At 32.8% G+C, this 23,668-nt stretch overlaps 1 protein-coding gene and 1 long non-coding RNA gene across 3 annotated transcripts; one reads left to right on the top strand and one right to left on the bottom strand.

The window, feature by feature from the left end:
- The first annotated feature begins 12 nt into the window (after positions 1-12).
- On the top strand, positions 13-8,011 carry LOC107958520 (CLP protease regulatory subunit CLPX2, mitochondrial). 2 transcript variants are annotated; one of them, XM_016894330.2, is made up of 15 exons: positions 13-654; positions 1,331-1,392; positions 1,577-1,671; positions 1,771-1,850; positions 2,602-2,652; positions 3,141-3,215; positions 3,298-3,375; positions 4,068-4,130; positions 4,904-4,974; positions 5,057-5,156; positions 5,307-5,411; positions 5,926-5,988; positions 6,150-6,272; positions 6,573-6,733; positions 7,732-8,011. In XM_016894330.2, exons 1-14 carry the CDS (start codon positions 13-15, stop codon positions 6,720-6,722), a joined length of 1,758 nt encoding a protein of 585 aa, XP_016749819.2. In that variant the 3' UTR covers positions 6,723-6,733; positions 7,732-8,011. The 2 variants fall into 2 exon arrangements, 1 of the variants encoding a protein (XP_016749819.2); XR_001700635.2 differs by lacking the exon at positions 7,732-8,011 and having other exon boundaries at positions 6,142-6,272.
- A 12,234-nt stretch (positions 8,012-20,245) lies between these two features.
- LOC121229310 (uncharacterized) lies at positions 20,246-21,746 on the bottom strand. Its single transcript, XR_005927048.1, has 2 exons — positions 21,668-21,746; positions 20,246-20,465 (listed from the first exon to the last, which is right to left on the bottom strand). It is a non-coding gene; the product is annotated as an uncharacterized lncRNA (long non-coding RNA).
- Between the last annotated feature and the right edge of the window lie 1,922 nt (positions 21,747-23,668).

The following is a 23,668-nucleotide window of genomic DNA, read 5'->3' as shown; positions in this document are numbered from 1 at the left end:
AACTGCTGCCTCATGTTCTCACAGGACAGGACCGGACTACTTCCTAAACCGAAACCCAACAAATTTCCTACAAACAACAGCACAAATCGCTCTATCTCTGTACTTTTCCTAATCGGCTGCTTGTATTTTCCCCTCTCCACGGAGCCAACTACCTCCTACGCCATGCTTTCATCGCTCTTCAGACTCACCTCTCTCCGCTCCCGTAAAACCCCTGTTGGGATTACCTCATCCTGGTCGATTTTTCGTCAGAAATGGAACGGCACGGAGGAGTACGACCACATTAGGGCTGAAGTGAACTGTCCTCGATGCTCTAATCAGATGCCCGTCCTTTTCTCTAACCGCCAACTATCCATCACCGCTAGGGAGCCAGGCCTTTTCCAGGCTCTCAATCTCTGCCGTAACTGTAAAACGGCCTTCTATTTCCGGCCCTTTAAGCTGGTTCCCTTGCAAGGGAGCTTTGTGGAGTTGGGGAGGATCAAAGGGGATGCGGAGGGGATCTCGAGGAAAGACCCGGGGGGAATTCAGAAACTGAATGATGACTGTGATGGGGACAAGGATGACGTTTCGGGGAGGTTAGAGAGGGAATTACTGACCCCGAAGGAAATTTATGGGAGGTTGGATGAATTTGTCATCGGCCAACAAAAGGCAAAGAAGGTAAACCCTTCCTTCTACTTCCGATGCCTGTTTTGAATTGAATTCCTTGACTTTTCTGGTTAAGTATGTTCTGAATTTTTAACAAATAAATCTTAACTTTGCTTCAACGCAAGAGAGATTACTCAATGAATGCGGGTAAGGAAGCCTTTTCGTCTTAGAAAGGTTTTTCAAGGTTTCCTTCTCTGTATTTGTTAGAATGGAAGGGAGGACAATGGAGGGAAGGAAAGAATGGGGATTTTTGTTTTTAGGTACACATGTTTAGTACAAGATATGTATAATGGAAGGAAAGAAAAAGTTAATCTTAAAATCCTAAATAAAATAACTATTCTTTTGTTGAATGTTTGATTCGCATCCACTTTCCTCGTATTGTTGGAAGGATTGATTTCCCAAGGAGATGGAAGCAGCACATCCAAACATTTTTAATTTCTACACTAACAAGGAAAAATATAGCACATTTTTCTTTTCCCCTCCTGCCATCCCCCTAATCTTCCTCCCAAGTTGAAATCCTTTCTGCACTCATTTATTAAACTTTTATGGCCTGTAATTATTACAATAACCTTTTTTATGAGAACTTTTAGAATTTTTGGAAAAAAAAGCCCTAGCATTGTTAAAATTTTCAACAGCAGTTTTCATTCACAGTTTCATTGTTTTATTGAAGGTCTACTTATCTTAACAGGTGTTATCTGTGGCAGTTTACAACCACTATAAAAGGATATACCATTCCTCCGAGAAAAATGAGTTAGTGCTTTCTGGTCTTCTTGGTTAATCAGTTCAGTAACCAATGAGTCCTCAATTAGTGGTTTATATAATTTCTTTCAGTTTCATGTCTGATTTATGTTAACTTAATTATGAATGCTTTATAACAGATTGCTTGTCTATTTGGTTTACCTTCCTAGACTGAATACTTGCATCTCAATGCCAGGGCATCTGAATTGGGTGACAATGATGAACATGTTGCCAATGATTTTGTTGAGCTGGATAAGAGCAATGTACTGTTAATAGGTCCCACTGGTTCAGGTACAGTCTTATATGCTGAATAACTTCTTGCTGCTTCTATTGATTATTCACTTGTGTTTTTTTTTTTGTTTAAATTTTAAACCTTAATTATGAGGACAGGAAAAACATTACTTGCAAAGACACTAGCACGCATTGTGAATGTACCATTTGTCATTGCTGATGCAACAAGTTTAACACAGGCAAGTTGACCCCCAGAATAAAGGCACTAGCTCAAATTGTGATGTATGCATTTCACTTTCTAAATTATACAGCAAATGAAATCTAAAGTGAAGTTTTCAAATTTGTGTTTCGAAGAATAACATTAGAAATCATATTCAGGGTCATATTGTTTGCATTAGATAAAGGAACTAGGAAAGAGATATATACCTTATTTAGCCAATCTGTGTTTCAAATATTTTGTTAATGCAGTTTCAAAAAGAAAAATGTTAATGACTGGTACCTTTTTCCAGAAATAGTCCTAGAGGACATCTTCAAATATATTGTTAATGACCTGGTAACTTTTTCCAAAAATAGTTAGTCCTGGAGGCCATTCTTAACTTCAACAAAGACAATAACTGACAATACTGTTTAGACAACTTGGTCACATGGGCAACATTGACAGCCTTGCATTATTGAAGTGTGCATATAGGTATTGAAAACGAACAACTGGTCAAAATATTTTGCTTCTCTATATTGTAATGAGGACTGGGATGCAATATACTGTTTTCCTATCTTATTGTTCTTTTGTACTCTAAAGGGAAACCAATGAGATAAAAGTTGACATAAAAGGTAGATGATAGATCTTTTTGGACTGCTTATACCTCTGCTCTGAAGTGTAATGAAACTCTGCTGTTTTTGTTTCTGATTTAGTAATATGTCTTTAAGGATAGGAACATGTTTTTGCTGCCACTGAGCTAGAGCATGCTAACAATTTGGCCTTTTATTCTTCAGGCAGGTTATGTTGGAGAAGACGTAGAATCAATATTGTATAAGCTACTTGTGGTATGTTTATTGTAGTATGTCCTGGTTTTCATATACTCACGCAGAAAATTTGGCACTCTGCTATCTTCCATTTCCTTTCTATTTTGCTTTCTTCTGTTATTTCTGATTTTTCATATTAAATATTTGAAGGTGATGTACATGCAGCAAAAAAAAAAAAAAAAGATTAGACAAAACTGGAATGCACGACCTACAAACTAATACAAAAGTGTGTTATGGAACCATATTTTAATCACTTACAGAAATGTCGTACCCCTGTTGTTAAGCAGTTGTTGTTACAACTCAAAAATTGAATTTATGATGGAACAATAGTTATTTTACCTTATTAATGTACTTGCCCTTTATCTTTATTGCCTCTGTTTCGTAATCTTGAAGCATGAGACTGTATTTTTGTTCTCAAGCTTCTGAGAATTTCTGCTATTTCATTGCATATCCTGTCTCATCTTATATCAAGTGGTGCCATTTTTTTTGTTATTTTCCTTGGTGTATAGGAAGCAAAGTTTGATGTTGAAGCAGCTCAACATGGAATTGTATATATTGATGAAGTTGATAAGATAACTAAGAAGGTATTTTGAATTGTTAATATGTGAGCCAAGCATATTGATGCTAAATATGCCATTTTGATAGCTTAGATTGTTTTTTCTTCAGGCTGAGAGTTCGAATATTGGGAGGGATGTGTCTGGAGAGGGTGTTCAACAAGCATTGCTAAAAATGCTGGAAGGAACAGTGAGTGAATCATTTTTCTAATTGATATGGTCCTTAAACATGTTGCTTATTATTGCTTACCTCAATTGAAATCGGTTTCAGATCTCATTATACTGTCACTAATTTGCCTTATACATAGATTCTATGAACATCGTGCTTTTGATTAATGTTTCAAGGTGCTAATTTAGAATAAGGTCCTTAAAACATATTCTTGATTTGTTATACATATGAGCTATGTTGCTCGGACCTGGGTATAAGAATCAGGTATTGGTATGTATCTAAGTGTTTGATATGTCAATTCTAAATTTGAGACATGGGGATACAACTACTAAGGTTAAAAGAAAGCATTAAATAATAATTTCCCCCCCCCCCCCCCCGATCTTTCATTCTCAATTATGTAATTTTCTTCCAACATTAAACTTCTCTCTCACCTTACCTCAGTATGATCTCAATCTAAGTCAAACACTTGAAAAGACGCAATTCACCTAATTTCCTCTACCAAATACTTTTTGCAACATCTATCTATGTTAAAAATAATGTGTTGAAATTTTGCTACATCTTTCTGCCCCCTACTTCTTGGCCTAGTGGCAACAATAATGTGTGTAAGACATTTAGGCTTAGGTTTGAACCCAAGCAATGCTCCTCCATCCCCAATATATAGAAAAAGAGTCCCCTATTTTGACCATCTGAGATGGTGAATATTTTGTTGGCAGATAGTGAACATTCCCATGCCTGATAAAGGAGCTCGAAGGAATCTTCATGGTGATAGCTTTCAGGTATACTTCTCTCTCTCAAAATTTTGGAACATTTTCTGAACTTAAATAAGATAACTGCCATAAACTCTAATCAGCTAGCTATCATACATCAACGAATTGATTTTAGGTTGAATGCCTAACACTGGTATCAAGAAGCTAGGAAGTTTTATCCATTGATTGATCGATAGAATTCCACTGACTTGTCTTTTGTTGTAAACAAAGGCACAAAATTGCACAAACATATTTTTTAATGGTTCATCATGAAACTTGTATCTTTGGGTTGTAATTTTATTTTGGATTTAAAATCAATATATTGTTAAATAGTTTTAACTGGTTAAATTTGAATCAGTAAAAACTATTAGGAATTTAAAAGGCTCAACTTTTGATTTCAAATTACATCTTCATATAGGTTGAATTTTGCAAAATTCATCCTAATTTTCGGAAGTGTTTGGTAAACATTGCTTCTTCTGTTCATGTATTGGATTTTGCCAAATGAAGATGTACGGTTTAGTAAGTTTTTAAACACAATATTTTTTAAAAAAGTTGTAGTCCAAATTTAAATTCCTAAGCACACCCTAAATGTTCTGGGAGAAAGGTATTCTGCATTCAATCTACTAATCTCATCTATTTAAATAACCTATCATTTGATTTATAGTGCAATGATCTTGAGTCGTCTTCAAAGTAATTATCTGTTAGGAGGAACACAGAGAATAACATATAAATAAGAGTCTGGAATTATTCATTCTTTTAGTTCACCTTGAGTTTATTAGTATGGTAACCTTACAACGCTGCAGATAGATACAAAAGATATACTTTCCATATGTGGTGGAGCATTTAATGATTTGGAGAAAACCATTTCAGAAAGGTAACACTATCATTTACTGTCTTAATACTCATGCCCATTGTCTGTTGAACTTTTCTTCTAGCTGTGTTTTTTTTTTTTTCAGGCGGCAAGATTCTTCTATCGGCTTTGGAGCACCTGTCCGTGAAAATATGAGGACCAGTCCCTTGATTACTGCTGCAGTTGCATCATCATTGTTGGAATCTGTGAGAATCAAAACTCAATATGGCTAGAAGGCAACTAAATATTTTTGATTGCCTTCTCATATTTGCTTGGAGTGTAATTCTGGTTTCATTCTATATTTCTCTTAAAAATTGCTGTCCACTATATTGGAAAGCCTCATGCTTAACCTGCAGGTTGAAAGTGATGATCTTATTGCATATGGATTGATTCCTGAATTTATTGGCCGCTTTCCTATTTTAGTTGGCTTGTCAGCTTTGGATGAGGACCAACTTGTTGAGGTTTGTTCTTTTCTTCTTTTTTTGTTTTTGCTCTGCATGTATTTTGTTCTAGGGCCTTGGACATAAGTTGTTCTGTAAGGGGTCTTTTCCTGAGATGTTAGATTATATAATGGTTGAGTGATGTTTAGAAATTCAAAATAAACTAGATGGATATTCGTTGTTTTGATGAAGAGTTCTATAAAGACACTTCCAAAAGGAAAAAGGGTCCTACTCCTGATCCTTGTTTTTTATGTCATTCTTTCTCAGCAACTGATGTTTTACTGTCATCATTTTTCTCACCAACCTCTCTATTATCCTTCTTCTTTCATTCCTTTCTGTTAGATGTAAAAGTAAAAAATGGTGGGTTTTGGGCAAAAGTGGTAAAGAAGGAGGGAGCCAAAAGTGGGTGCCACATGGACACCTCCATTGGGCTCCCTCATCTAGAAAACTTTGTATGAATCATGGATGGATTTCTCAGTTTCAGTCATACCTGTTATGATAATTGACAAAATGTAAACTGTTAATTCATTAACAGGTCCTCATGAAACCAAAGAATGCTCTTGGTAAGCAGTACAAGAAAATGTTTAACATGAATGGCGTAAGCTTTCTATCCTTTTCTACTGTTGGTCAAGAAACTCTTCTACCCTTTTCTGTCCACCCTTTTCTCTCTTTTCTGTTGGTTTTTTTGGTCTTCCAAGAAATGATTCAAGCATTTCATTTGTTGTACCATGTACTACTTGTTTCGGTTTAGCTTTTCAGGTCAAATTATATTTTACTGAAACTGCATTGAGATTGATTTCAAAGAAGGCAATGGCTAAGAATACTGGTGCTCGAGGTTTAAGAGCCATACTGGAAAACATTCTTACAGAAGCTATGTTTGAGGTATATACAGAAAATGGTTTCTTGAAGTTTCTTTGTCTTTGTAACATGATTGCAAACTAGTTCTGGTTGGTGCTTTTTCCTATGCTGGTTTTTTCCTAAAGCCAGTAAACAGTATTATGGGCTCTCTTTTCTTTCATCAGAAAAAAAGGATATCTGCTCGTGAGCTTAATATTATATTCCACATAAAAACATAGTTTTTAGTCGCAGATAATTGATATTTACCTTTTCTTTTCTAGAAGTGACATTTTCAAAGAAAGCTATTTATTCTATGCCCTGGTATATTTCTTGCATTTTGGACAGATTCCAAACACCAAGATGGAATCTCACAGGGTGAATGCGGTTTTGGTCGATGAAGAAGCTGTTGGGTCAGTGGATGAAAGAGGATGTGGGGCTAAAATTCTTTATGCTGAAGATGAAATGGATCGGTTTCTTGCCAAAGAAAAACATTGAAGGATTTAGTGGTAAGTTCTGGTGTTCCTCTTCCTGGTTGATTCTAACCTCAGAACATCTTTTTATGATTGTTTGCCTTGTCCTTAAAAATCTATGATGGTGTTGAAACATTTGGAAGAATTCCTATTAGAAAAGCAGACCACAAGCAAGAAAAGAACAGATAGTGCATATGAAATAGAAAGGCAAATTTCAGAAATTAAAACCTGTTAGGATTTCTCATTTAACAGAAGTGCAGGGTATGTATAGGCATGATATGATGTCCCTTGAACATTGAGAGTCTTGTATTGAAACTAGTGGGAATCATGCATCCTACTTAAAGTATGCCGGTGTTGACACTACCTCTGGTCCCAGGTCACTTTGAACTTCTTGAGTATACATTCGCAATTGAAAAGAGGAAAACAATAAAATTAACGTTAGTTTATTGGCATATATTTTGTAAGTGAAAAGAAACAGCGATTAAGAGAAGGATGGCATATCTTGTAAATTTGCATTAAGTGAACTCACATCTTTCATCTTTTTCATTTTCTCTCTGGTACTCTTTCCAATTTGAAAGATCGGTTTTTGTTATTGTGGATGGAAACTCATATTTGCCTTTTTCAGTTTCTTTCCAACTGAGTGAAAATTCAAAGTTCCAGCAAAAATCTGAAAATAGTAGCCTTAGAGACTGGATAGGTCCAGGGTATCCAAGAATTACACACACCATGCATGGGTTATGGACTCTAGCATGCTTTAACAGCGTGTCAGTGAAGCCTGTTAGAATTGTGTTTGTCTTGTGTAAGTCAATTTGTTAAGTTGAAGGTTTTTAAGCTGCATTAACTGAAACAGTTATGCTTGAAAAAGACAGAAGGAAGAGGAGGAAATAGAAATCATAGTATGCTCTAAAGCAGTAATAGAGTTGTGCCTATGCTGTGGTTTTATGTAATAATAATACTAAAAGCTTACTTTCAAGGAAGATTTCTTGATATGAAACATCTAATGTTTGCTTTTACATTTTGAAATGGTGTGACAGACTGCTTGAAGATGAGGTCGGTTGGTAGGTGATGTTATGGGAGAAAAGAGATGTAGAAGAAGAGTTCCAAGTTGTTGGAAAAGTTGGGGGTTCATTCAACACAACAGTGATGCCCTGAATTTGTGAACACTTTTGTAGTAAAAAAATTTGTAAATATACCTAGGCTTAGATCAAAGTGCTAAAGCTGGAATGTCAAGTTAGAAATTTTAGGTCTTGACTTAGTGGTCTCAAACTATTTTAGTACCCAATAACAATAAAATTTATTGGTACTTGTTTTTTATGTGTGCAGATTCTTTCACTACTGACTGAATAGGAATCTAGAAAATGAACATACTCTGTAGTCACGCTTCAGTCAGTTAAAATTTTATGTAAAAAGAATGCCTTGTTAAAAGAAGTGATTCTGTTGATCATTCATTAAACAATTTGCCCTTTCAATTCCAATGACTATACAAATCGGTGGATCGTCACCAAGTAAAATTGTTCTCATCCTATACAAATCCGTGGATGATGCCACCAAGTAGAAATAATCTTATCACTAGTTAAATAGTGAGCTGTCTGCACTGCCAAAAAGTACCCCCATTGCCCACAAAACCAGCTTTTTCCTGGTCAACCAATCAACGCCCACATCAAAATTTAATTTCACCATACCCGACTGAGGCTTGTACCGCCTTGTTGCCGTGGGAACAGTGCCAGCTAACATATAGTTGGGAAGAAGCTGTCAGCTCTTTCAAGAAAATTCTTGCACAAGATCATAACCTAAGAAAAAGAAAGATAAACATCTCTATTTGCATGATGAAAAACTTATGTGCCAAACCTTTCTACTCTCAAGGTGGTGTTAAACTATTAATAAAATTTACATTTTCATCATTCAATTTCAAAAAAGTTACGAAATTGTCATTAAATTATTTTAAAGTTTTTATTTAAATTATTGAACTGTTAAAATTGATATTGTATGCCCTTATCCGTTCACACCTACTACACCAATTGAAAGTTTTCTTTCCCTTCTATTCTACAATTTAATTTTTTTGTAATGAAATAAATTTGAACGTCACGAATCTACAAATCAAAATTCAAGTAACTTTCTTATCCGATTTTTGACACTAACTGTCAGATTGATTTGAATCTTAGGTATGTTTTTCTACTCGTCAATACGTACTGAACCAACGTATTGGTCTTTGAATCGTTGCTTAGAGCTTGCTAGTTAGATTTTAAAAAAAAGTTAATAATTTAGTGACTTCAATAAAAACTTTCGAATAATTCAGTGATTTAAATAAAAAAAATTGAATAGTCCAATAACCATTTTGTATCTTTTTAAAGTTGAGTAATCAAAATATAAATTTACTAATAATTTAATGACCTTATGTGTAATATACCCATGAGAATATAAATTGTAAAAGAGTTCGTGTAACCATGCGAAACAAAATTCACAGCAATCTTCCTGTAAGAAGCTAGCATTAAGTTTGTCAAAACATCAGCCATTGTTACAAAAGATATCACAGGCACTGCCAAAAAAAAAAAGGAAAAGAAAATCATTTTTTGACATCTTAACGACACAACCTACACAAAACGTATTCAGAAATACCACGATGAAAAATATTAGTATGCGTAGGAAGGAAGTAAATTATTGAACATTTGTCAACCAAAAAATAAGAACCAACGGCGATTGCAACTGAACGTTAGGGGCGTCAACTTCCAACTTCCTTACCAATTCCACATGATAAAGCATATTTAACCAAATAGACACACCATTCCGTTCATCAACTCAGAAGCAATTATTAGACTTTAGAATAGAGGGATGGGAACCATACTATCCAATAGTGAACAGATTGAACAAACTCTTCCTTCCAAGTTTACTGAGGTCAACCATCGAAACAAATATAACATGTGGTAAATGACTTTATCTAATTAAATTCATCGATCCAAAAATAATTTAATATTCAATAAATGTAGCGAAATTAAACTCTAAATATATACGTTTCAACTTAATTAAATATTATTTAAGAGTTTTATGAATGTATCTCATGTTAGTAAACGAATCATTACTTTATCATAGTCAAGATAGTACATTTGTTTAAAAAAGCCATCACCTTAAGGTTTAAGGTGAGTAATTAACAATGCTTATCTTCCTTGTTTCACTCTGCTCTTTCTTTTTTAATGTATAGTGGCCGTATACATTAGAATAAACAAACTGCTTATTACTTATCAATGAATAAACAATGATAAAAAAAAAAAAATACTAAAGTGCTTAGCCCAATTAGTGTTGGTTTCAAACTTTTGCTACGATTGGGTGCATACGAACGAACTTATAAAATATAATCAACTTATTCGCACTCTAATCTAAGCACTAAGCATTGCATTATTGCATTCAAACCTCTCTTCTTCTTTTTTAAATTTTATTTTACTTTTTCTTTTTAAAGGATTGACTTGGTGTTGGTGATAATCCATTCAATTTATTTTTTAACAAGTTTCAAACTTATCATTATCATTTATATTTAAATTTTGATATATTGAGAGTGTATATAGACTTTCAATGCTACTTATTTTTCCATAAAAAATATTTTACTTAATTGAACTAAGCTTATTTATATTTATTTTTAAATACTTTTAAGTATGATTTCAAAATTTATATTTGGATTTCAAAAACAGTATAAATTAAGTAGTAAATTATTTAGAAATGTAATATTCATGATATTTTTTTATCATTTTTTAAATTCATAAAAATAATGTAAATTAAGTAGTAAATTATTTAGAAATATAACATTCATGATCATTTTTAAATCTATGGATTTAATAGAAACATATTTGATAATAAATTTGAAATTCTTAAAATATTTTTGAAATATTATAAATTAAATTTAAATTAATTTACTCATAATATATACATTTTATCCTTGTCATTTATGTAATAATTAAAATCCATGTTTACAAACCAGCATTAACGAGATAACATAGTTGACTCACTGATAAGGTTTTTCACTTATCTGTAGCCAAAAGAATCCCACCAAAATTAACCTCTTCCAAGTCTATTTATTTGTAGTCTTCAAATTGTTTAAATTAGGTATAATGGTTTATTTGGCCCTCCAACTTTATAAAAATTCATTTCAGCATTTTATTTAAATTTTTTCTTTTTTAGTTCTTAAATTTACGTTATTTGTCTAATCACCCCAAAATGAATAGAAAAGTTAATGTTTTTTAACTTTTTTGATATGACATATACGTGGATTGTTACTTGATGTCAAGTTGACAATTAATTTTTTTTAAAAAAACTATAAAATTTATTTTTAAAAATAAATTTATTAAAAAATATTTTATTTAATTTTTAAAAGTTAATTAATTACTAATGTGGCATAATGTAGTCTATCACACAAATGTCACATCAATAAATTTAAAGCGTTCCCATCTATTTTAAAATGATTTGATAAAAAATACAAATTCAAGAATTAAAAAAGATAAAAAAAAATAAATGAAAGAGTAAAATATTTTTTTATAAAATTGGAGGGCTAAATAAATCTCTAATCCTTAAAATTAACCATGCTTCTTTTGAACGAATCCTGCAAATAAAACCTAATAATATCTTCTTAGAAAACACCTTTGTCTTAGTAAATATATCCCTTTAGATGATCCCTTATCTGGTTTTTAAAGTGATCGACTATCATCTTCAAAGAGTTATAAACTCTACTAAACATGATTTGATTTCCTTTACACATCAATATCCTATATTTGCTATCTATTACTGTAAGAAAACATCAATACCAAATAATTACAAAGTAAAAAATAACTAATACAAAATTATCTCAATTTTTGTTATAAAAATCTATCCATCTAGTGATTGCGGCATAAGTTTCGGAAGAATGTTCTAACATGAATCTACCAATACACAGTATTATAGTAATCTATTGGCCGTATAAAACTGGAAATGTCGGAATATATATATATATAAAGAAAATAAAGAAAGTATAGTAGGCAGTGGCTCGACGGATTGTAATATAGTTTTTTTTTTTTAAATTCTAAAATTGTGAATCACATTATAATATATAAAATTGTGGATTTGGATGGGCAAAACACGTCCAACCCTACTTCTTACCTCTTATTCAAGATTCAATAAATGAATAAAAATTATTTTAGTCTAATTAGTTTGTAATAATATGATAAATTTATATTGTGATTATTCAATCTCTCAATTTATAATAATTTAATACTTATAATTATTTGGATTTATATTTATACTTGTTATACTTTAAAAAAAGAGTGAATAACTATAATGTAATATGTGGTAAAGGGTTGTAAAGCAACGTGTTGAAAGTACCTAAGTGGCCACTTGATGTTTTTGCTTTGAGGTCTTAATGCAATTTAGCCTGTGGCTTCTACAATCCCATCTCAGCCAACTATGGATAAAATATGATTATATGATATAAATTAAATTAATACAACATAATATAAAAATAATATAGATGCGACAGTAATGTCTTAAAATGTTATATAAAATAAATTCTTTGCATAATTATAATGTATAAAAAAATTGCGATGGGCATTCTGCAGTGGCTTCAAACTAAAAATCTTTATTCATTAAATTATTAACGTTGCCTTTGGACAACTGACCACAATATTAGTTACAGAGCAGTCCTTGTATACCTAAATCCAATTATAAACAATACCATTCTATTCTACTCTGCCACACATAGTATATATAAAATACAAAGTATAAGCATAGTGTCTTATTTTCAAATAGATAATATGATGAATGAGTAATCAAAAACGAAAACTCACTTTCCAATTTCTCAAATCCCAATTCCCAGCCACTAATTAATCTTCCATAAGCCTAATTAACCCTAAACCACTGATCTCAGTGGAGAACCCACTAATTAAACCACTGAAGCTATATGTAAGGAAAAAACAAAAGACCAAAGACTAAATTCACCACTACTGAACCTGAGTCACTTGCATTAATTGCATGTGATACTGACAATTAGGATTGAAATAGTGATTTATGACTACCTAGTGCTTTGCTTAGATAATCGTTCATCATTAATTCTGTAAGTTGTAATCCAGTTTGAATTATATATCAAGGTTGGTGATGAGAAAGTTAGCATTACTTAATTCGTGCACGAGAGAAGAATTGACATCATCTTGAGTGGACCACTGAAAGATTGAAAGGTTCGGTTATCATATATATATATAAGAGCAAATCTGATTAAATACCTCTAAATTTTATATTTTATCTAAATCGATTTAATTAGATAAAACTAATAATACAATATGTTTAGATTTGTTGATGAGAGCAAAGTTAGAGAGAGAAAGTAAGCAGTGGTTTTGGTTTCTCTAAAATGAATTTTTTTTATATAGTTCATTTAATTTTTTGAATATTACAAGTTAATATAATGGTAAAATTATACTTTAGTTTTTATAAATTTTTATTTGTTTCTTACTTTAAAATAAATTTTCTAACTTTGCTCCTGTCACACTTTAATGTTATTGTTAAAAGATTTTCAAGTGTCTAGAGAAGTATGCACAAAATTTTGTAGTAATAAATCATCGACCTTGATTTGGTAGAGGAGAGAGACTTTTATACAGGGTTTAAGGGCCTCTTGTAAATCCATTGAATAAAAGATTACTGCTTAGATCTTAGAAGAAAAGTGTTAGTCAGGCTAAAGAGTGTTCGAGTTAACTTGATGTCGTTAGTAGGATAGCACTTTCTTTTGAGGAGTTGGTATTGAGAAGTGATGAAAAAACTAGCATTGATCTTTTCAATAAGTTGCTTAAGATTCGTTGAATTTTTCCTTATTAAATATTTTTCTTTGCGATATGATTGTGTTAAGTAGAAGCTGTTGCAGGCCAATTTTGGCCTACCACAAATTAAACCCATTTACAACAAAAAAAAACCCATCTAACTTACCCAAACATCAATCAGCCCACATCCATCTAAATTAACTCAACTACCCAAACCCAAAATTAAAAAAAATATAAAAATCCCTAGCCCAATAATATAGCCCAAATTAGAAAAAAAAAAGGGAAAACCTAACCTTAGCCTCAACTTTCGGTGCCACTTGCCTCTGACAATCCCACCAGTCACTTCCATACCTTGCAAAAAGTAAAGAAAACAAGCAAGACAAAAAAAATAGCAAAAGTAGTAATAAAAAAACTTGTAAAATGGCTATAAAAAGCCAAACAAAATATTGTAAAAAAAGGGGGAGGATTTTTTAAGTTTTGATTTCCTTTGGTTGTTGTTCTGTTTTGAAAAAAAGAAAAAGACTGTTAGACAAATGTATTGAAAATCAAAAAGCAAAACAATAGAAGAAAAAAGGTGGATTTTAATCTTTATTTCTCTTATTCCTTTAGTTTATTTCTTTCCTTTTTTTTGTTTTCTTTCGATTCAATCTCATAGTTTTTCATTATAAATCGTTTTTAAATAAAAAGAAAAAAGAAAAATTTACCTGGATCTTGGTGGCCCTGACCACTGTCGACGGTGGAAGCCCCGGCGGCTTCAAAGAGCCACAATGACGGCTGCAAAAATGGGTTTAGAAACCTTAACCGAAAAAAGGGGAAAGGAGGTGAGGTGTTCTTTGTTTGCTTAAACAAAAATGAAGTAAAGAATAAAAAATAAAAAAAATAATAAAGATGAAATGGCGTCACAAATACTAGGCCAAGCATGTTTCTGCTTTTGGGACAAATTGTGTAAATGGTCTCTCCTTCTTTCTGGTCCTTTCAAATCAGCTCATTATTACTTTTAAATTCCGCCCAAAATATTATTTTAATTACATTTTAGTACTGGTTGGAGTCGCACCGTTTTGATGGTATGGGAATATTCCCAATTCGGTCCTCCACTTTTGCGCGTATTTCATTTCAGTCTCTTTTTTTTTGTTTATTCATCTGTTTGTTACATTATATCCCTCACATATATATTAAGGACTTTAATGCTTACTTTCTAAATATTTGTTGTTCTTATTATCTTCATTTAAATATTTGTTATTTTATCATTTTCACGCTGCTAATATTTATTTATTTGTCTATCCATATATTATTTATTTCCTTTTATATATTTCCCCGTATTTCCCTTTCATTATTTTCCTTTTACTTTACTATTATTATTATCATATTATTAAATTAATTAGCTTTGCATTATTATTACTATTACTATTATATTTCTTTTATATTCATTTATCTATTCCTTTTTTTTACTTTGTTTTACCATTTATTTATATCCCTTTATGATTTTAAAATTTTGGTTATTATTATATTATTATTTTTCTCAACCTTCATATATTATTATTATTGTTATTATTATTATTTTTACTATCTAATATATTATTATACTTATTTTTACCCCTGTTATATTTATTATTAATATTCGTATATATTTTATTGTACGTATATATATACTTTTATATATAGTATTATTTTTATATATCATTATATTTATTATTATGCTTATTATTTTCACTATTGTTACTTATTATTTTATTTTAGTATTATTATGTATTATTTGGTATATATACATCTTTCTGTACATATTGTTATTATACATATATTATTTTATTATGGTATTAATACATTTTTACTTTTTTTTCTTTTATTGTAAATATTATTTTTTATTACTCTAATATCTTAATATTATTTTATAATGTTTTTTATTAATCACTTCATTATATCATGTTTGCACCGTTTATTTATTTATGAATTTTTATTTTAAAAAAATAGTTTATTCATTTTTTTCTTCTTCTTTTTATTTATAAATAAGGCAACGTGCCGATTTAATATTAAGCCATTGATTTCATCGCTATGTTGGGTGAATATCATCGGCTAGTGTTAAAAATGGGACGTCCTTTTTAAAAAAAATCAAAAAATTTAAAAATTCTCGTGTTTTGAAATAGGATATTTATTTTTGTGATTATTGGTAAGTGATCAAACATTATTTTTAAAATGTAGATGAGGATATGTAATTTGTCAAAATTCTAATGCTGTAAACTTTTCGCGTTTCCAAAATTTTTCGTGTTTTAAAAAAAAAATTCGGATCCCAAAAATTTTCGTGTTTTAAAAAATTCTCGTTTTTCAATCGGATCACGGTTAAATGGCAAATTGAATTCGTATTTTTGAAAATCAAGACAACACGTGTTTAATAAAGATACCAATTTTGGGCGTCATGAGGGTACTAATACCTTCCTCGTGCGTAACCGACTCCCGAACCCTATTTTTCTCAGGATTTTCGCGTAGACCCAAGTTTGGCGTTCATTTTTGTTCAAGAATAAACTTTCTTTTCTAAAAAAGATAATTTATTAGGTGTCCGATCACACCTAGAAAAAAGATCAGTAGCGACTCCCTTTTTTTTAAACCGAAATTCCATTTTCAAATTTTCAAATAATCGCCTCAATTAGCGACCGAAAGCAAAATTTTTACGTCGCTACAGCTGGCGACTTCGCTGGGGACGTCAGTTTTTGAGAGTCGAGTCACTTAAACGCGTGTTATCAAAATTTTCAAAATTCCTTGTTCGAATTAATATTTAGTCGTGATCCCAAAATTGGGTTTTTGAAGTGTTGTATATATTCTCCCAACTTATTTTATCCGATTGTTATTCATCTTTAAATTTTTATGGTTTTAGTTTTGGTCTAGTTTTTTAAATAAAACGTAAAGGTTTGTGAGTTTCTCCCACACACCGTGCACTTGCATTTTGCATAACATGAGCTCTCTACCCGGGCCTCGTCCGTTTAAGTGAAAGTAAACGCTACGCCTTCGTGAGTTAACTCGTCCCTCTGTACAGGCTAGTGAATACTTTCAGGTTACATATGACTTATGCTTTCGTGAGTTAACTTGTCCCTCCGCATAGGCATAAGTAAATGTAACCCCTTGAATTGAACTCGTGAGCCTGTGATGGGCTATGACCGAAGCGTCGTACTAATCTTAGCAGATGACAGTACGGACAATTCGAGTACCTATCTAGAACCAAAACCGCATATAGTGAACCGTACGAGCCCTTTAACTAGAGCCATACCAAACCTCCGTCCGTTTAGTAGTCACCAAAATAAGTGCACGGGAGGAACGCCTCTTATCTTTTGCATCTTCACTTTCTATACAAGGGGACTGGGTCTGTTTAATAAACTAGATTTGGGTAGTTCGATTTGTTAAATTTTCCATGTTTTTCTGCCTATAATTAATTACTAATCAAGGTTGTTTGTCTTTGCCTTATTTCTTTTTCCATCATGCATTATAGGCATCATATTAGGAAGGTGTTGACTAGAGATCGGTTGCCAAAAAACGGGTTTCTAATGGAAGAGTCAACTATACAAAAAATCGAGAGCAATGCCGCGGTTCGAGATTGGTCTCTAAAGACTCAGAAAGAAAGAGGAGATAGTCTAGTGGAGGGATGTATTGCCAATTTGCCCGAGCACGTAACTGTGAATGTTCGCCAGAATAACCTTGAAGATTTGGTTCGGGTTTGGAATCAATGGAACTTGGACACTAGGGGTATCTTCACTGAAAAATATGAGGACATAGCCAACTTGATTACTGTCAACGTAGACGAACGAGTGATCCAAGCCATGGTCAGATTTTAGGATCCGGCCTACCAATGTTTTACTTTCAATCAGGAAGACATGACCCCGACTATAGAAGAGTATGCTACTTTACTTCGTGTCGAAAACGTACAACCTTATAATATATATATGAAAGAACCTAAGCCAATGACCTTCAAGAAAAAGTTAGTGAGATTGACAGACATGACTAACGCATGGGCCGAAAAACAGATAAAGAAGAAGAATGAAACCATTTACATTCCATGGTCTTCCCTACGAGACTTGGTTCTGAACCATCCTGACATGTTGAAAAGGGTAAATCTATTCGCTCTGGCTATTTACGGTTTGATCATCTTCTTGAAGGTCCTTGGACACATAGAAGTTGCGGTGGTAGATTTCTTCGAAAGGTTAAAACAAGGAATCATCCCCGTCCCAACTATCCTGGCCGAAACCTTCAGATCACTAAGTAGCTGTAGGAAGAAAGGGGAAGGTCGTTTTATCGGATGCGCGCAGTTACTCAATGTTTGGATTCTGAGCCACTTCTGAAAAGTAGAGCGCACACCGTTCCATATGTTTTCTAAAACATTCTCCCCGTTAGAAGCTTATCTCAAGAAAGAATGGCCGAAGGAGGTCACTGAACAACACTAGGTCTCAGTCTTTCAGAATCTTCGCGCCGATGACGTAACTTGGAGAGCCCCGTGGATACGCCCGTCAATTCTGCTATACAAGGTCGGAGATCAAGATTGGGTGCCACTACTCGGGTTATGAGGAAGAGTTGGATATGCTCCGTTAATGGTCCAAAGGTAATTTTCTTCACGACAATTCGTACCCGCCACCGGAGGAATAGCACAATCAGAGTTTGCTTTTGCGGGTGAAGGATATATGAAAAGGGTCCGAGATACTGCAAAGTCTTGGAAGAGAATTCATCACATGGAATTAGCTCTATATGTTGATACCCTCACCCAAGATTACGACATATGGAGAAAGCAACGGGTGAACAGCCAGCAAATCTCGTCGACAAATTACACCGTCCAGAATCCTTTCTCGGCAGAAGTGCTATCCCAGCTAGAAATAGCAAGACATGAATTTGAGCGTGAAAAGGTCAAAATGTTGCGGGACATTAGTATTCTTCAAGAAGAAAATTACCAGTTGAAGATCGACGTCTAGATCGAAAGGTCTAAAACCGAGAAAGTACAAAAAGAAGTTGAAGTCATAAGAAATAACTTAAGGGACCTTCATCTGGAAAATAAAAAGTTAAGAGTCACTATCAAGAACAGTGGGTCGGGTAAGTCGTCAACAGAGTGGAGAGAAGAATTAAACAATGCTAAAGGCGGGATGAAATTTTGGAAAAAGAGGGCAGAGAATGAGGAGGAAAAGGCTACGCGGGTTATGATAGAATTAAGAAAGAAAAGCGCTGAACACGAAGCTATGTCTACCAAATGGACAACCAGTCAATCTGAACGTCAAAGCTTAAGAGGAAGAGTACGGGATCTAGAAGATGCGTTGCAAGCTCGTCAGCAACAATTGGATACTCTCTTAAAATCCTTGGAAGAAAAGAATGATCAATATGATAGAGACACTCACGCTTATAAAATGGACCTCCAAGAAAGAGAAATGCAACTGGGCTTTTTGATCAACAAAATCCGTCAAGCGGCTGTGCACATGGTACAACTATCAGATGAAGCAGAGGATCTCAGTTGCCAATTCCCGCCGAGCCAACAATCGAGCATATCGGAGTTCTTAGAGCGAGTAAAGAAATATAGCGATATAGCTAGGAAGTTTGTGTAATGGCCGAATCAAAAATGGCGAAATGTTTTGTAATGAACTCTTTTGATGAATGAAATGCCTAATAGGGACTATCTCGAGATCAACACCAATTTCTCGCATTTCTTTCATGACTGACATTCATTCAACATTTATTCATTCATTCATTGCATATACATATCCCATAATCATTCACTAAGGTTAGAATCATATAATTCACAGTTGCAACACTTCAAATCTGGAACCACACTATTCGTATAAAACGCGTCGACAAGCTAGAGCAATGGAGGCTGAGTTCAATGAAAGAATCGAAATGATGAAAAGAATCCAGAGGGAATTACAAGAACAACTGGCTAAATCACAGCAAGAAACGAGGGATTTGATAGTAAGATATCAAGAGGAATCACTTGAACAGAAGAATCAAATGGCTAGAATGATGGAGATGATGTCAGTTTTGGTCAAAGGAAAAGGACCCATGCAGAACCCCGACAGTATGGAACCTCAATCAAGAATTAATCATGTCCAGGATCCTTCTATCCCCCAGGATTCACTCCACCGCATGCCCACGTAGCACAAAGAGGGTATACTCAAGGGGAATCCACAGGCTTGGAACAACGACCTATGCCATTTGCTCATCTAGGGCAAGGAACATTTATGTCAAATCCCGGAGCAACCCCTGCCAATCCTGTAGTTCCAGATTTAGATGATCCGACCGAAATAGCCAAGTTGAAAATAGATGATCACGAGGCTCAAGAGAGGTATATGTAACACCCCCTAACCCCAAACTATCCCGAAAAAGAGTTATGGAGCATTACTGGAGTTTACAGAATAATTACACACAATTTCATTTACTTTCTTATGTTTATGTCAAAGCTGTCTTCTTGAGCAGCAGTCACTAAAATATTTATAACTAGAGCTACGAAACTTCAAATTAAGTTCCGTTAATTTTCCTTAAAATTAGACTCATATACCTTTCTACCATAAAATTTTCAGAATTTTTAATATATCCAATTAGTACAGTTTATTTCTCAAAGTTACCCTTGGTCTGCTATTTGACAACTTCGACCCTTTTTTACTAAAATTTAATTATCTCCTAGCATAGGACTCGGATGATGTTCCCATTTATTTCTCTTGAAAATAGACTCATTAAATATTCTAAGGATATAAATTATAGCTCATAATTATTTTTATACAATTTTTAATGATTTTCCCAATTCAGAATAGGGAATTCCAAAATCAATCTGACATTGTCTCACAAAAATTCAAATTCATACCAAATTAGTCAAATCCTATTTTATACCATAGCCAAATCTAAATTTATTTATTTCATCCTTACATTTACAATTTCAAAATGACATACACATAAGACATCCTAGGTACATGCCATTACCAATAATTAACACACTTTACCTTAATGAATTCGGGATCGGACTGGGATGTTGATTCAACGTTCTATCTTTACTAAACCTGCGCACGGAAACAAACCGTACGCTGATTATGGTATACTCAGTGGTATTTCTATAATCCGAACACTTGATAATATAACAATTAAACTTAAAATCACAATGATAAATATAAACATTCATTTATTTATTTTATAGATAAGTTTCATTTACTTACCATAAAAATTTTATACAAGCCATATAACAAACACAACAACATATTTGCTCAATTCTTTTCATTTGCTTACTGTATAAATTCTTTTAATATATTCACAATTCACTTGTATTCACACTTTACTTCTTAACAATATACCATTTTAATTCATTCTAACATCAATCATCATCCATTTGAACTTCACTCATTTCATGAACCTTTTGGTTCATATTTTCAATCTCATATATCAATTTCAATTCTCAATTCAATTTCTCATTTCATTCCAATAGTTCAATCAATCAAATTCACTCGATTTATCTTTTCACTTATTTACCCCTATTAACAAATTCGGACTTTAACGGATACACGGATTCCAACCCAAACACACCAGTACGGCACATTGTGCCTAAAACGGTACATAGTACCTGATCAGTATATGACACATAAAGTGCCTAAAACGACACACGAGGTGCCTGATACGACACACGAGGTGCCTGAAATACGACACATAAAGTGCCTGATCGATAAAGCCGGCAAATCCCGTACACTTCCAGATCCTATGGCATGCCAATTATATCCGACTCAGCCCGACTAGTTAATAGGGTATTTCATTCACTTTCTCAATTTAATAATTCTTTCATCAATATACCATTTTGATAATCACATATATTCACCCATTTTCACAATTCATACAATTTCATTCAATTCAACAATATATTTCAATTATTCACATTAATTCATAATTCAATACAATTCAATTCACTTTTCAATATCAAATATTCAAATATCACAATCTCATATATTCATATCAATTTCCTCATATTTCTAATCAATATATTTTCAATATAATATTCATTCAATATTCAAATTTCTACATAAATCATATATATTATATAATTCAATCAATATAAATTCAATCAAAATAATTTCAATCAATATAAATTCAATAAATTCATCGCATACCAAAATCAATCCATTCCAATTGTAAAACATCATAATTCTAATACTAACAATTGTCATATGTATATAAATATAACAAATAATAACTAAGTTCGGATTATAGAAATACAAACCGTATTTTCTCGAGTTAACTCCCTTTGTCTTTGCCATTTTTTTCCTTGCTTAGCCGAGGTTTCCCCAGACAACATTAGCTACGGGAATTAAAACAATTCATATTCGTTAATTCACTACTAATTTATATCTAATTAATACAATTTTTATTCAATTTCTACTTTAATTTCAATTTAATCTTAACTAGATTCACTTACTTTTTCTATCTCAATTCATACTTCATTTCTATTCAAATTTTGTCCAAACTCATATTTAACTATTAAATTTCCAGCATATTTTCATAATTTCGAATTTATTTCCATTTAATCCCTAAAACTCAAAACTTATATCTTAGTTTACGATTCAATCCTTTATTCAATTCCAATCAAAATTTCTATCAAATAAACCCCCAATTCCATCATTTTATTCAACATGAACCATACTTAGAAATCTAATGACTTTCAAAATTTCTACTTAAAACAAGTAGTATTTATCTCTAGGATTCTAAAAACTCAAAAATCATAAGAAAAGGGGCTAAATTGACTTACCAAATTAACTTGGAACCTTTAAGACCTTATTTTTCCCTTTTTCTTTTCTTCCTTTCTCCCTTCTCTGTTTCGTCCCCTGCTATTCTGTTTCTTTCCTCTTTTTATTCTTTTGTTTCTTTCTTTTGTTTCTTTTATATATATAATGACAATAATAACTATAATAAAAATCTATTTAATAACAAATATTTATTTAACACCTGTACCAATCATTTTTATACACTTGTTTTTCTTCTTTATATATATATATACATATATATTTAATAATTTAATAATATACATAATTCAAGAAAAATCTTGATTTTTCTTCCATTCACCGCCTCATTTCATGGGTATGGCTTAATTGCCATTTTGATCCTTTTATTTTCTATTACTTTAAAACTAAACTTTCACATTATATTCAATTTAATCTTTTATCCAATTATCCTTAATTAAGCTAAATTTACTTAATTAAACTTTAATTAATCACTCACTTAACTTCATAAATATTTTTACTTTTTTTTTAATAAATATTTTCTAATCCATTTTTTAGAAACGGTGACCCAAAAATACACTTTTCTAATAACTTTAAAGTTCGGATCGTTACAGTATAGGAGCTTGGAGGAAAGACTTAAGGCAATAGAATGCACTAAAGTCTTCTCTGCACTAGGTGCTAAAGAACTCAGTTTGGTACCTGACCTAATCCTGCCTCCGAAGTTCAAGGTGCCTGATTTCGAAAAGTACGATGGGACAAGATGTCCAAAAGCGCATCTTGTCATGTTTTGCCGAAAAATGACCGGTTACGTGGACGAAGATAAGCTACTCGTACATTGTTTTTAAGATAGTCTAGAAGGATCAGCTCTTCGGTGGTACAACCAGCTCAGTAAGGAAAGGATCCGATCCTGGAAAGACTTGGCGTCGGCATTCTGTGAGCAGTACAAGCATGTATCAGATATGGTGCCTGATCGGATGACTTTACAAATAATGGAGAAAAAACCGTCAAAAACTTTTAGACAGTATGCTCAGAGATGGAGGGACGTATCAGCCCAAGTGGAACCCCCACTAACAAAAACGGAGATAACCGTCCTCTTTATCAACACCTTAAATGTGCCGTTTTATGACAAACTAGTGGGAAGTGCCACAAAAGATTTTGCGGATATTGTAATATCCGGTGAGCTTATAGAAAATGCCGTCAAGAACGGTAGAATGGAAGGTCAAGAAAGTTCAAGAAGGGTAGCGCCCATGAAGAAGAAAGAACCAGAAGCCCATATGGTGGGAATTGGAAGCCGCTATACCCCGAGTCCGTATCCCAAACCAATCCCGACCTCGAAATTATCCACCTTCGAATTTCTATTATCCTCCTCAAATCCCTTACTATCAAACATCACCTCCTTTGTAACACTCCTTAACCCCAAATCATCACCAAAAGAGGGTTATGGAGCATTACTGGAGTTTACAGAATAATTACACACAATTCCATTATTTTCTTATGTTTATGTC

Source organism: Gossypium hirsutum, chromosome A05 (assembly GCF_007990345.1).
Source record: "Gossypium hirsutum isolate 1008001.06 chromosome A05, Gossypium_hirsutum_v2.1, whole genome shotgun sequence".
In the NCBI taxonomy this organism is placed as follows: domain Eukaryota; kingdom Viridiplantae; phylum Streptophyta; class Magnoliopsida; order Malvales; family Malvaceae; genus Gossypium; species Gossypium hirsutum.
The sequence above is the reverse complement of the archived record's forward strand: the minus strand, read 5'-3'. Positions and strand labels throughout refer to the sequence as shown.